Source organism: Balaenoptera ricei, chromosome 15 (assembly GCF_028023285.1).
Source record: "Balaenoptera ricei isolate mBalRic1 chromosome 15, mBalRic1.hap2, whole genome shotgun sequence".
In the NCBI taxonomy this organism is placed as follows: domain Eukaryota; kingdom Metazoa; phylum Chordata; class Mammalia; order Artiodactyla; family Balaenopteridae; genus Balaenoptera; species Balaenoptera ricei.
In genome coordinates this window covers 18,084,935-18,099,585 of record NC_082653.1, presented here as the reverse complement: position 1 = coordinate 18,099,585, position 14,651 = coordinate 18,084,935, and the positions used below count along the sequence as shown (strand labels likewise).

The window sequence follows — 14,651 nt, the reverse complement described above, 5'->3', positions numbered from 1 at the left end:
TTAATAAAAGTCAGCATTTCTTTAAACTGAAAACAATGCACGCTGCTGACGGGCACTCCTTTTTCAAGAATGCCACAGCACTCCAGAGCAACAGCCCATACCTGACAAAGCCCCCTCACCCCTGCATCCCAGAGGTCACTGGTCCTATACAAAATTGGGAGGCTTGATGGAACGGATGTTGCAGAACTTAGCGGTCACTTGGAATCGAAAACCCAGGAAAACAAACCCACACAGTTGGATGCAAAGGTTGAATTAGGCCAGGGCCCACCTGTTCAATAATGAAATAATTGCTCAGGGCAGGTTTTTCTGTAATCTTTTCCAATGTGACATCTATTCTTGTGCTCTGCCTCTAGCAATGCTTCAACATTTGCAAATAATCTCAGGCTCTCCTAAAGACCCAATGGAGAAGTCAGACAGTCACTTCCCTAATGCCACGAAAATGGATTCAATTTTACATACATCAGGGTGATTGCAGAAGCAATTTCTACATCTCCAGTGTAAGCATTACTTACATTTTTTTCCCCTCAAATCACACCCCAGTGATTCCATAGAGCATTTTAAAAGGTACCTGATGCATTCCAGGGCATTCAAAAGAATCCCCAGAGCATGTTTGTGGCTCTAGCCTGAGGACACCAGATGCATAGATAGAATCCTAAAATATTTACTGATTCAAACAAATGCAAAATTTCTTAATAATTGAGTGTAACATCGATTGAATTTTTTGTCTTTTTAAAAGCAATATCATTAAAATGAATGTACATACAATATACATATACACATGTCTGGGTATGCGTGTTATGTCTGTGTGCATGTATATGTGTGTATATAACTGTAAAACACACATATATCAATCTTGGAAAGATTGTGTCTGGACTTTAAAACATCTGATTAGATTTTATTGGATATGCTGCTTCTTCCTCTCTGGCTGGCCAATCTACCCTCAGTCTTGGGCACTTTTATCTTAAGAGTCTAAGTTTTAGCCCATGGGGAAAATGGAGGTGATGTTTCCCCTTGAAATCCAAGAAATTGGTGTTACCCAGGTTTTCATTTGAAATCAGAAAGCTTAAGATCAAATACCTACAATTATGGGGTCATGATGTTTGTCATGTGTCTTTGACCATATCTCTTTGGCATTCAGAGTCCTCCCAGGACATTTTTACAAAAATGGAAATGGAAAAACAGGTACACAAGAGCCTGGCCTGGACAGGAAAGGTTTTGGGTGAATAGGTACCACTTGGCCAGCAGTGCCATCAGCTAGACTTGCTAATGAACTTCCTTGCCTCAGGACAAAAGCAGGAGAGTCAGTGACAAGTTAACAGGGCCAGAGGCTTGGGGTGGGGCGGTGCTCAGGATGCGCCTTTAAGAACAAACCAAGCCCAGTTCCTTGCTACCCTCTTTCCACCTCTCCTTCCCTCTGTCGGCATCCTCTTTTCCTGGACCCAAGGGAATGTATGAATCCCAGAAATTCACCTGGGTGGAGAACGGATTAAGAACTGACTTTGTGTTTAGGCAGACTGCAAACTTGCTCTGCTCTCTGAGGAAAAGAGAAGTTAAATATTTACTCATGAAATAATCAGTATGTGCTGTTAGGCTTCGTCTTTAAAAGCCATTTCTCAACCTTAAGAAGTATTCAAACTTAGCATCACCAAGAGTGGGCAAAGTGATAGCACGCGTCTATTGAAATGATGCAAAGGGAAGTACGTACACAACGTGACCTGTGCAGCATTTTTGCCAGAATGTTTAACCTGAGTGTGATCATGATGAAAAAAATCAGACGAATCTGGACTGTGGAACATTCTGTGGACAACTGGCCTAGACTTTTAAAAGATGTCAGCATCCTGAAAGGAAAATGAAAGGTGGGAGGACTGTTGTAGACAGAAAGGTGATGGGAGACGTGGTGGCCAAATATAAAGTGAGCACCTTGACTGGATCCTGGATCAAAAGATAGTAACAATAAGAGAGAACATTTTAGGGCCATGGGGGAAATTCAGCTATGGACTCTGGTCTATCAGAGATTGAAACAAGGTTGTATTTCTTGGGTAAAATAATTTCATTGTGGTTATGCTGAAGAGCTCTCCTAGTTCTCAGGAAACACATGCTGAATTCTCTGGAGGGGGAGTGTCATGATGTCTAAAACTTACTGCTAAATGGTTCATAAAATTATATATGTATAATGTATGTATACATATAGTGTGTGTGTGTATATGAGAGAGAGAGAGCAAATACTGCAAAATGCAAACAACTGGTGAATCTAGGTAAAGACTACATGAGTATTCATTTTACTATTTTTTCAGTCTCTATAGGTTTAAAACAAAAATCTCTCTTTCCCAAGGTAGCACGTCAATATTTGAAAATAGCTGCTGCCTCTTTCAAAGTTCAGCCTTCTTAACAGGGTGCCTATAAGAACCCCCTGTGTGGCTTTTACAAAATCCACATCCTGAGTCCCCATTCCACTCCCCTTGCCCCAGGAGATTCTGATTCAGCAGGTAAGGTGTGGGGCTCAGATATGCGGATTTTGAAAACTGCCTCAGGTAGGTGCTGTGGTACACTTGAGGTTAGGAATCGTGGGTCCGAGGTACCCTTGGATCCTGGATCCATCAGGAAGCAGCTGTGTAACTGTGGGAAGGTCAGCCAAACACTGAGCTCTGGATACATCATCTATAAAATGGGAACAGTCATACTAAGCATCTCACAAGGCTGTGGTGCAGATGAAGGTGGTCTGTAAATACTGGTTTCCTTTCTTTCTTCATCCTCTCATAGATCTCCGTCATCCCAAATTGACCTTATCTAAGTGATTTTTACAAAATACGATTTCGTCCCTTTGCCACTGGCACAGTGTAGGGGGAACATTTGTCTCTGCTCATATTCCTTTCGATTTCCTGCTTTCCCCACTTTGGAGCAGAGGCTGGGGAATCTAGCATTTCTACGCAATTCAGAAAAAGAACTGGCTTTCAGAAAGTTAAGAGCAAAAGTCAGCACTCTTGAGTCTGATCCCCAAGATCAGACTAAACTAAACTAGCTTTAGTTTACTAGTCTTGATGTTCTCCTTTGGATGGGGTGAACCCTGAAATTGTGGCCACTACTATTAGCTTGGGATCCTGTATTAACTCTGCATGAGGACACCGCTGCTCTTGACTAAATGCCACTTGGATCACTAGCTGTGTCCTGAAACTGGTCAAGGCTTGGAAGGCACGGCTTCCAGTTCTGGATAAGTTACTCATCAGCCATGGGACTTTGGAGAAGCCTGAGCCTCAGTTTCATAAGCTGAGAAATGGAGACCGTGATAACCTATAACTCATCTACTTTATGTGGTTTATGTGCAGCGTTGTTTTGATAACTGTAAGACACTCAGTTCAGCTTGGCATATTTTCCTCCTTAAGGGCATAATCATGCCTTCCTTCTTCTTTTTTTTTTTACTATTGTTAGTTTTAACCTGCCTCTGTGTACACAAGCAGCAGTTAAGATGGCTTGCCCTCATTTCCATCTGCTTTGAGGTTCTGAAATTCTCCTTTTCACCCCAGGATGGGCGGCCCCATGTCTTTGCCAGGGAGCACCTTCATCCTGGACCATCCCAGGGAAGCAGCCAGACTCCATGTCCTATAGCACCTGACATTGTGAGGGGTCAACAGCAGAGGTACCAGGGTCAAGCTGGTACGGATGTCCCCTTCCCCTTAGTTGGCTCAACTTACTGAATCCATTAACGTCCTGTGAGCTAGAGGAGAAGCCTTCGTCGTTGCGGCTGGTGTTGAGCTTGGTGGCGGGTTTGTCGGCCGAGGCCACAGGCCCCATCTCCCTCTGTGCTCCACTCTGTGTCTCCTTCTGCTTCTTGGCCAGCTTCCTTTGGGACATGTGCAAGGGGAACAAAAATCACAGTCAGATGGTGACAGTTGCATCCAAGCACTGGAAGATCAGACTGTTCTTTTTCCCCACCCATCATCCTCAATCCCCAAACCTGGTCCATTTTCCAGAAACAGAGTCAAGGCAGGTCCTCCAAGGTCAAGGTGGAATAAACCTAAGTCTTCCTGAAACTGTTAAAGGCCTCCATTTGCTCAGAAATATGACATTTATCCTGCCTCATCCTCAGCAATGGGTGTGCTCTTTACTTGAGCTTAAAATGGGAAATAATGAGATTTGCACAACACTTTCCTTACTCTCCCTTGAAAGGGAAGAAGAGGCAGGAGGACCTTTCTGTTCCCATGACTCTGAATGAGATTCAGAATGGAGTCTGGCCTTTCTCAGGGATTGAGCTCGTGAAATAGCCCACCAAACAAAGGTAGATTGAAGTAGGGGCTGGTGAGGGCAGTGGGTAAGGGTGGAGATGAGTTAGTCTTATAGCTCAAAAGGATAAAGGTTAAAGCAGAACTTGATGCACAGTTATTCCCATAGTGACCCTCAGAACCAGACGGGCATTTGGAATGATGATGACGACGACGACGATGGTGATGACGACAAAGTACAGCAGTGATGTTCAAACTTGTGTAAATCAGGATCACTTAGAGAGCTGAAAAAGCACACAGATCCTAGATTCATACAAGTAGGACAGGCACTAGACCTTTGCCTGGCCACCAAGTTCCCCACGTGATTCTGACACCAACCACTGGAGGTTGAAACCATCAGCTTTGGCATCAGGCAGACCTGGGTCCATATCCTACCTCCATAGCCTGTGGCTGCATGATACAGGGCAAGTTCCTCAACCTCAGTAAGTTCTGAACTTAACAGGCCAACCTCATAGGGATTAAATGAGGATTAAGTGAGATAATGTGTTCGGAGCACAGTGCCTGACACACAGTGAATGTTTAACACGTGGCAGCTGCTGCTCTTGTTTTTGTATCATCACCACTGGTCCAATTGCATTCCACTGCTGGAATGCTCTCTCCAACAGTCCCACTGTGGAATCCCATCCCCCCTGGATTATATCAAGTGATGGAGACTTTGGCACCTCACTGGGAGGCTGAAGGTTAAAAAGTTCTTTGTATGGATTTGAAATCTTTTCCCTTTAAATGTCAACTACTGGGTCTCAGATTTATTGCCAGAGATATAAAAATATGACTAACCCCACTTGCATATGACAGTTTTTCAAATATTTCTAAATAAACAACCTGGTCCCTCTGAGTTTACCCAACATTTATGTATCTAAATACAGTAATTTTGTTCCTATGATATGCAAGGCTATGGGTTGCACATTAAATATCTGGAGGGTAAATTCTTCCAGGTCTCTTGCTCCATTTTTCACAGGACTTGGCTTCCAATCCAATCTTGGTCACTCCTATTTCAACATGGAAAGGACATGTTTCCATGATGTCCCAGAGAGGTCAAATTCAGCACCACCTAGGAAATATCCAAAGGTGAGCCCATCTGATAATGAAACAGGCAGTTTCAAGAGGTAATGATCCCCCTGTCAGAGGAAGTATTAAATGCAAGGGTAAACCTAGACTTAGAAGTATTTTAGAGGCTTTCATCTAGGATCACTTCTAGTTTGATGGTATTTTTCTTCACCTGGAGTTGATCTAGCTGTAGACCGCACAGAAGAATGGCAGATGGCACACTCAAGTGAGGAGAGAAAATGTATAAAAGGACTACTGACAAAGTGAGAAGGGTATAAGGGGAACCCAAGGTATAACACAGTGACAGGAGAGCTGTTTATCACCTGTGGGTCCAGAGCGACAAGCAGAGGAAGCAGCAACCAGAACCCAAAAGGCGTTGTGAAGAGGAGGCCACCTGTAGAGAAGCAGTGAACTTCTCCCAAGGGATCCAGCCAGTCCTGAATGACCCCCACAGGGAGGGACCCAGAGGCACAGATTCCCTGACTACATCTTCCCTCCCCCATCTGACCTCCTAGAGCGGCTCACATTAGCTGAACCCAACTGGAAGCCAAAGGCATGGCATCCATTTAGATCTTGCTGTGTAAGCAGACAGCAGAGTAGAGAAGCGTGGAGAGTGAATCTGGATCCAGGAAGAGAAGAGCTTTTGTCTATTTGAAGACAAATGCAGCCTAAAATGGAATTCCTCTTCTTTTTTGTTTTTGTTTTTGTTTTTGTTTTTAAATTTGCCTGGGGAAAGAAGGACACTCAGGAACAGAAGTGCATCTTTTGGTTAAAATGCTTTGGCCACAAACATGCTGCTCCACTAGTGAAACTATTCCAGGCAGACAGAAAAACAACAAGAAATGAAGCATTCAGTCACTTGCGCCTTTTCCCACACCACTGGCAGGCAATCGGCCAGCCGGCAGGGGGAACGCAAATGAAAGAAAAACGAGTAATTCTGCTACTGATGACATTTCAAAGTTTTATTCTTCATTTATTATCAAAAAGGAGGGTGTTTCAAAATGTATATGTGGAACTTCCCTGGTGGCGCAGTGGTTAAGAATCCGCCTGCCAATGCAGGGGACACGGGTTTGCGCCCTGGTCCGGAAGGATCCCACGTGCCGCGGAGCAACTAAGCCTGTGCGCCACAACTACTGAGCCTGCGCCCTAGAGCCCGTGCTCCGCAACAAGAGACGCCACCGCAATGAGAAGCCCGCGCACCACAACGAAGAGCAGCCCCCGCTCGCCACAACTAGAGAAAGCCCGCAAACAGCAACAAAGACCCAACACAGCCAAAAATAAATAAATAAATGAAATAAATTTATTAAAAAAAATGTATATGTGACCTTCTTAATCATAAATTTGAAAAGATATACAGCAGACCCTCTGCCTCCACCTGAGTTCTGCTCACACTGCCCCAGCAGGAAATAAAAGGACATCCGATAAGAGAATTAACTTTCAAACTATAAATGAGCATGTACTGGAGGCTTTGATATTTCCTTAGGGCAGAACTCCCAACCAATCTCATTCTATTCAGGGTAAGATAATATGGAAAGAGTTGTCTTAGGCACAAATCACTGGTTTCCAAAGGAATAAAAAAAAAAAAAAGGTCTTGCTCCATCTATGGAAAACGGCATTTTACAGAAATGTTTGGGTAGCTCTGAACCCCTGGATAAAAAAAATTTTTTAATGGAGCCTCTCTAAAACATAGATATTTAAAAACTGGACAACTGAGTGGTAAAAATCTCAGGTTTTTACATCCTTAGTTTTTCACCCATGGTTGACACTGTGTTTTCATGGTGACGATGATGTTATGTAAAATTTTAAAATATGTAGACAGGTGCTTCAGCTACAAAATGGAAATGGAAGGGATGTGGAAGGAAATAAAACACAAAACCGTACTTTTGGGATCTTATTCAAAATTTAATCACTAAAAAACCCTCTTAGTAATTTAGGAAAAATCATATTCATTCCTATAGTCATAGAGTTTAGTTGATCCCCCTCCCTCTTTTTCCTGAAAAGAGGGGAACATCCCAAACTTGTGAGTGGGGCAGACAAGACCTATGGCTCCAGGCTTCAACTCAGCCTTATTTTCCACACGTGTCTCCTTTTAGGAAACACCAACTACCTCATCTTCCTGTCCTAACCATTCCTCAGTACTCCTTACTCCTCAGTGTGCCCCCATTCTTCTCCCCGGGCCACCTCCCCTTCATCCTTCAAGGCTCAGTGGCATTCAAATGTCACATCTTCTTTGAGGTTTCCTCTTGCTCCCTAAAGAGATGTGTGGTTTTCTCTTCCGGGTTGACTCTCCCATTGAACACAAATTTACTTAGCACCTACACGTGCCAGTCTCTGCTAGATGTAAGAAGATCATAGCGTCAAACACTGGACATGATCTTGACCTTCATAGAACATAGACACTAGTGGCAAAGACAGGCACTAAACAGGTAAATACATAAATCGATATAAAATCACAAAGGTGATGAAATCCAAGAAGGAAAAATACATACAGCTAGGGGAGAGCAGCAAATAGCTGGTTTGAACCCTGTCAGGAGATCAAGGAGGGCCTCGTTGCCATGTCAGCTAAGCACTTGACTAATCCAATTGCAGTGATTCAACCCTCCTACCCAGGAAGGCAAGAACCTCTTGGGTGAACCTCTTTGGACTTCCTGTACCTACTCCAATTTTTTGCTGAGTGTCTGGCACACAGCCAGTGCTCAATAAATTTGTTGTGCAAATTTACGTTTAAAAGTCTACAATCTGAAGTGTAGAAAAGACTGTCATCCTACTCTGAGTACAAATTATAACCACTTAAAAAAAAGATATATGCAAGGAAAGAGGAAGAAAAAGCTGCAAGAAATTAGTTTGTGACCCGAAATACTTCTAGTTAATGAATTATTTTTGTCTAACAACTTAGCATTTCCTTCCTGGGTTGTTTGAATAATTGATGGAATGTTCACAGAAGTCAGAGACTTTTTTTTCCCTCAGAGCCCACAGAATAGCCATAGCTATAGAATGTTTTTTAAAAAACCTCATATAAGATAGTCACATGATATATGGGATGGTCGCATAACTCATGCTGTCCTCAGATCCCTCAAGACTCAAGCACTCGTGACTTCCCGAACTTGGAACTTTGTCCTGCAGTTGTTCTGAGATTCCTGCCAATTGGGTCACACAATTTCACCAGCAGGGTGTACCAAGAGCTGTTCAAAAGACAGCATTGTACAAGCCTATCTACTCCTCTGCTGGGTCACCTCTAGAGCTGAAGAATGTTTTAAGACACAGCAATCCCAAGTTCCCTGCTTCTGACAGGTTGGGACAATGTGACGTGGCTGGTGGTATTCTTCCTTCTAACAGATCACTCGGAGGTCCCCCGACTTTTGCTGGTTAGCTGAGCGAGGGTAGGTGGCCAGGGATGTCCCCACGATGGACCATGACTTCTGTGGTTTACCCTGAGCACCACTCTTGATAAGGGAGGGTGGCAGGTGGAATGGCGCCACGGAGAGGGCTGTAAGGGCCGTGAAAGGTTCTGGAATCACGCTACGAGAGGAGAAGGAAGAGTGTCTGAAACAGGGATGTTTCTCATGGAGAAGGAATATTCTGGAATGCTGTCTTCACACACGTGACATCTGGCTCTGTGTGGCCCCAGGGGTCAGAATTAGAACCACCGCATTGGCTTGACACAAGGAAGAAATTTCTAGCAAAGAAGAACTGCTCGGGTCTCTTCTGGAAGTGCCTAGTGCTGAATTGCCCTTCCCACGTTTTCTTCTTTGGCAACCTTCTTTTCACCTTTTAGGGGCCAACTCAAAGGCCCCCTACTCTTAGAAGTCTTTGTCTCCTCCCTAAAGTTAGTAGTTTATTTCTCTTTGCACATTAATTGGTTGGAAAAATATTTAATGAGCACCTACTTTGTAGGTGGTTAGACAGAAGTGGCTGTTAAGACAGCGGGAGAACATGATGTGAAAAGCCAGACATGACCCCTGCTCTGTTTAGTCTTTTGGAAGTAATGAGCCCTCCATTATTGGAGGAGTTCACGGAGAGACTCAGAAACTACCTAGGAAAGAGGTGGTAGGGATTCCAGCATCTGGATCCTGCAAAACCCTTGAATATGTGGGTGGAGAACAGGAGACCCGGACAACTGAGGGAGAGTGTTGGTTCCACAGGGCTCTTCCCTGGATGTGAAGAGCCATGCCCACTTTCCAGGGGAGACACTGACCAGGCGCTCTTTCCTTTCTCCATAGGGTTTTCCCCGACCCATCCTCCATTGGCATCTCTGGACAGACTTTCCTGGGAAAACACAAAGGTTGGAACCCTGGAGCCAGAGAGATATCTCAGTCCATAGGAGGTAGACAAAGAAAACACAGCTGAAACTCTACTCCTATTAAAAGCCGGCATTGTGCTCTTTGAAGCCCGGACAGACGCTTCTATGCTGACATGATTGACTCTCTAATTAAATGTATACATCAGAAACTGGAAGGGAACTGCACCATTCTCTTATTTTGTAAAAGAAACTGAGGCCAGACAGAGGAGGGGCTTAGACAAGTCATGCAGCGTATCAGTGGAAGCCACAGGACCCTAACCTCGCTTTCTGCCTGCCAGCTCAGGATACCTGTTCCAACGTTCCTCTACCTCTCCTTTCGGGACAAAACCAGAAGTGCAGGTTCAGTCCATGGTAACAATTCTAGCCCCTTATGAATGCAGCAAAACCTCATTAATCCAAACTCCACTGACTCAGAATAACTGTAATGGAGGCAGAGGCTGGGCTACCGCACAGCAGAGTTGACAGTGTAAACGAGGATACGGAAAAGTGCAGGATTAAAAGGAGAACACGCCACTTTCTCTTCTTTCAGGAGGCAGGATGGCACAGCAGTTAACATCAACTTTGGTGCCAGACAGCCTGGCATCAAAACCTGGCTCCATCTCAGACTAGCTGTGTGAGTTCTTGCAAGTTACGCATGGCTTTGCATGTCAGTTTCCTCCTGTCTATAGAACTGCAGGTAGCAGCAATGCTCCCAGGCAAGGCAAAGTGTTTGCGAAGATTAAATGGTGTGTAGTTACCAAAGCATTTTCCCCAGTGCATGGTACACAGTAAGCACTCAATAAATGCTCTCTGGTTATCTTTTAAATATAGGAAACAGCCATGTTGATTTAAATGGCCTCATTATTTATTAAATATGAATCCTCTCAAATAGATATCCTGAAGAATGGCTTTTCTCTAAAAACATTCTTTGATGTATTCTACAGCCGTGCTTCTCAACCTTGGCTGCACAAATCATTTGGGGAGCTTTAAAAATTACTGATGAGATTCTAATTTAATTGGTCTAGGGTGCAGCCTGGGCATTTGGGTTTTTAGAAGCTCTCCAGGTGGTCGTCATGTGCCACCAAGCTTAAGCACCACCGATGTAGAACACTGATTCTCCAAGTAGTCTCTGGACCAGCAGTATCGGCTTCACCTGGGAACATACTAGAAATGCAGTTTCTCCAGCCCCATCCCTGAGCCATGAATCAGAAACTCCAAATGTACATGTAATAAGCACTCCAGGCAATCCTCATGCATGCTGAAGTGTCATATCCCCACTGTTGAGAACCCACTCTTCAGCTGATCTGAATTAGTGAAGAGTCCCTATCACAGTGGAGGACCAGCACCAGGAGGCAGGACACCTTGGTGCCAGCCCCAGGTCTCCAAATACCTCACCGAGTTACCAGGGACACACCGTTTCCACTTTCTGGTATTGACTTCAATATAGGGGGGAGCTGGCATCTGAGAACCACAGCAAGAACTGATGCTTCTTAAATGACTGTTACCGGTTGAACTGTGTTCCCCTAAAAGATATACTGAAGTCCTAACCTCTGGTACCTGTGAATGTGACCTTATTTGGAAATAGGGTCTTTTTTTTTTTTTTTTTAAATAATCTCAAAAATTTTATTGCCTCTTTACAGAATTAGATATTTTACTTTAGAAATCTTTTACTAATATGACAAGAAAAAAGTCATTACCATTCGTTTTGTTCACTCATATCCATTCTCAACAACCTCAAGTTAAAAAGGAGATACAACTTTAGAAAAATACGAAAAATTATGAAGTGTTTCCTTAATAAGATAGCGGTTTCTAAAACTTCTCCCAAAATCTACTAAAATATTTATAATACAGAGAAAAAAGGGAAAACCCACAATTGTTCTCAAGTTTTCTAGAAGCAAAATTGGTGGCCAATGCAGGCTTGGAAAGAGGGTCTTTACAGATGTAATCCAGTTAAGGCGGCCCTAATCCAGTATGACTGGTATTCTTACAAGGAGAGGGGAATTTGGACAGAGATGCACGGGGAGAGGGCTGTGTAAGGACAGAGGCAGAGAATGGAGTGAGGCAGCTGCAAGCCAAGGAATGCTGAGGATTTTACAGCCATCGCCAGCAACTACGAAGAGGCAAGAAGGATTCTACTCAGAGCCTCAAAGGGAGCCTGACCCCCACTGACACCTTGATTTCAGACTTCCAGCCTCCAGAACTGTAAGAGAATACATTTAGTTGTTTTAAACCATCACCTTGTTGTGCCAGTCCTACGAAATGAATACAATGACCATGAAACAATAAATCCTAAATTTAATGTATTTATTTAATAAACATGCATATAGCACTTAATCCTTTCCAGGCACTATTTAAGGCTATCACAAACACAATGTATTAACTTCTCGAACTCTCTTAATAACTCTAGGAGATTGATAGTATTACTAACCCCATTTTGTAGATGAAAAAATGAGGCAGAGTTGAAGTAACTCACCGAAAGCCACACATGCTTTAAGAGATAGAGCTGGGGGTTTCCCTGGTGGTGCAGTGGTTAAGAATCCGCCTGCCAATTCAGGGGACATGGGTTCAAGCCCTGGTCCGGGAAGATCCCACATGCCGCGGAGCAACTAAGCCTGTGAGCCACAACTACTGAGCCTGCGCACCACAACTACTGTAGCCTGCACGCCTAGAGCCCGTGCTCCGCAACAAGAGAAGCCACCGCAATGAGAAGCCCTTGCACTGCAACGAAGAGTAGCCCCCTGCTCGCTGCAACTAGAGAAAGCCCGCGCGCAGCAATGAAGACCCAGCGCAGCCAAAAATAAAAAAATAAAAAAATAAAAAAAAGAGATAGAGCTGGGATTCAAACTCAGGCAGTCAGGCCTCTGAATGCTCTTTAAGATTCCTTGTTATGTCACGCTGAGCCAAGGACCCACACATGTATGCCCTTGTCCCAAAGCTTTCTCAGCAGGCTCCTTGCCTCTCCAGGCAAACACATAGTGACACATATAAGCACATACATGCAGCCAGAAAGCTGACATTCGCATCCCCTCACATCCTTTAGGCATTACACATCCTGTCTGCTCATTACCTCTGTTGGGTACCAATCCTGGAAGATAACTGGTGGGTCCTTCCTCTCCTACCCCCATCACCCTACCTTGGGGCTTCTCCATGCTTCCACCAGAATGGCAAAGTTACAGAAGCAATAGTAGCACATCTTATCACAATTGAAAAGGTCAAGGGACCTTGGCCACCGCCTCTGACACCTCCATCCCTCTGCTGTCTTGCTCTCCATGTCTGTGCCTCCACCTGCCTCTGCTTCTCTCCTCGGCCTGTGGCTGCATCTCTGTCTTCCTTGCCTGGATGGGCTCTCTTTCCACTAAGGACCCAGTCTGACCATCCTCTGGAGCAGGGCAGGGGAATCTGCATAGCAGAGGACCTAAGGCAGATGCAAGGCCCTCCTGCTGCTGGGTACACGGCCACACTACCCCTTAGATCCTCAAGCAGAGCCTAGTGGGAACAGCATCGGCTCTGGAACAAGACTGCCTGCATCCAAATCCTGGCTCCACCGTTTACTGGCTACGTAGCCTTGGACGATTACTTAGCCTCTTTGTAACTCAGTTTCCTCATCTGTTAAATAGGGATAATTATTGTGAATTCTCACAACCACCATTTGCAGTAGATGCTGACTTATAAATATTAAAGTACTTACAATAGGATCTGTCACCTACCAAACAAGCTCCATGTAAGTGTTTGTTAAATGTTAGGCAATGGGAAGGAAATAAATGCTTCAAAGGAACATGAGGACAGAATCTATGGCACAGACAATGGGAACTTCCCTGAATGCTTTCAGACCACTGGGCTCTGAACCCCTGGGCTAGGCGAAATGCCCTCTGTTCTTGGTGCTGTGGAAATATCACGGACCTTGGCCCCAGGCTAACCTGGTTCTAACCAGCTGTGTGATCATGACTGTGTCTCCGTCTCTACGAGACTCATGTGTAGAAAGTATTTGAAAAGCCCTATTTCACAGTTACTAGGATGATTAGAAATAATATGTGTTAATTCCCTAGCATGGTCTTTGGCCTATAACAGACACTCAGCAAATGCTATCTCTTTTTCTCCCCCTTCTTCATACTGGCCATCAGCATTCCTTCTTCCTTGCTTTATTTTAATTTTAACTTGGTGTTTGATCTGCTCCCTGAGATGAGCATGCCAGGGAACCAAGGTGACTACTGAATACTTTTTCTTCCTTTGTCCCTTCTGATCCATCCATACCTTGTGCTTATTCGACCATAAACCAAGCCAGATACTTGGACAGATACTTTTCTCCCAGTCACTCTCTGACCCTCAGTTTCAGGCCATTACAAGTTACAGAATCTTGGATTCTCTGGGCTGGAAAGTCATTCTCCCACCCCAGCTGGGAGACCCCTTGCAACACCCCCAGCAAGTGGATGTCCCCGTCTCCACCCCCGTGACTGTCCAACTCCAGAGACAAGGACTCATCACCTCTTCAGGCAGCCCCTTCTAGGTCCCTATATGAGGATTAGTCTCTGAGCTGAGGCTGAGCTGGACTCTGCCTCTTGTTTCCTTTTTTTTTTTTTTAAATTTTATTTACTTATTTATTTATTTTTGGCTGTGTTGGGTCTTCGTTTCTGTGCAAGGGCTTTCTCTAGTTGCGGCAAGTGGGGGCCACTCTTCATCGCGGTGCACGGGCCTCTCACTGTCGCGGCCTCTCTTGTTGCGGAGCACAGGCTCCAGACGCGCAGGCTCAGTAATTGTGGCTCACGGGCCCAGTTGCTCTGCGGCATGTGGGATCTTCCCAGACCAGGGCTCGAACCCATGTCCCCTGCATTGGCAGGCGGATTCTCAACCACTGCGCCACCAGGGAAGCCCTGCCTCTTGTTTCTTATGCCCTCTTGGACACCCGTCGATGGTCTGCCTGCTTTTCACATCTAGCCTGTGCATGGGTGAACTGATGGCTCTCACCTTCCAAAGTTTATCCCAAGCAACCTCTTCCAAGCAGTCTCTCGTGATCACCAAGGCTCTGTGTTCTTTCCCCAGCTCAGCCAACC

General features: G+C 44.8%; 1 protein-coding gene across 8 annotated transcripts in view; it reads right to left on the bottom strand.

Moving 5' to 3' along the window:
• The window catches only part of PTPRT (protein tyrosine phosphatase receptor type T), a 1,095,010-nt gene that overhangs the window by 118,495 nt on the left and 961,864 nt on the right, over positions 1 to 14,651 (bottom strand). For all 8 annotated transcript variants that reach the window (XM_059896616.1, XM_059896620.1, XM_059896617.1 and 5 more), the window contains one exon: positions 3,690 to 3,838. In XM_059896616.1, the coding sequence (XP_059752599.1) occupies positions 3,690 to 3,838 (149 nt within the window). The remainder of the gene's footprint in view (positions 1 to 3,689; positions 3,839 to 14,651) is intronic.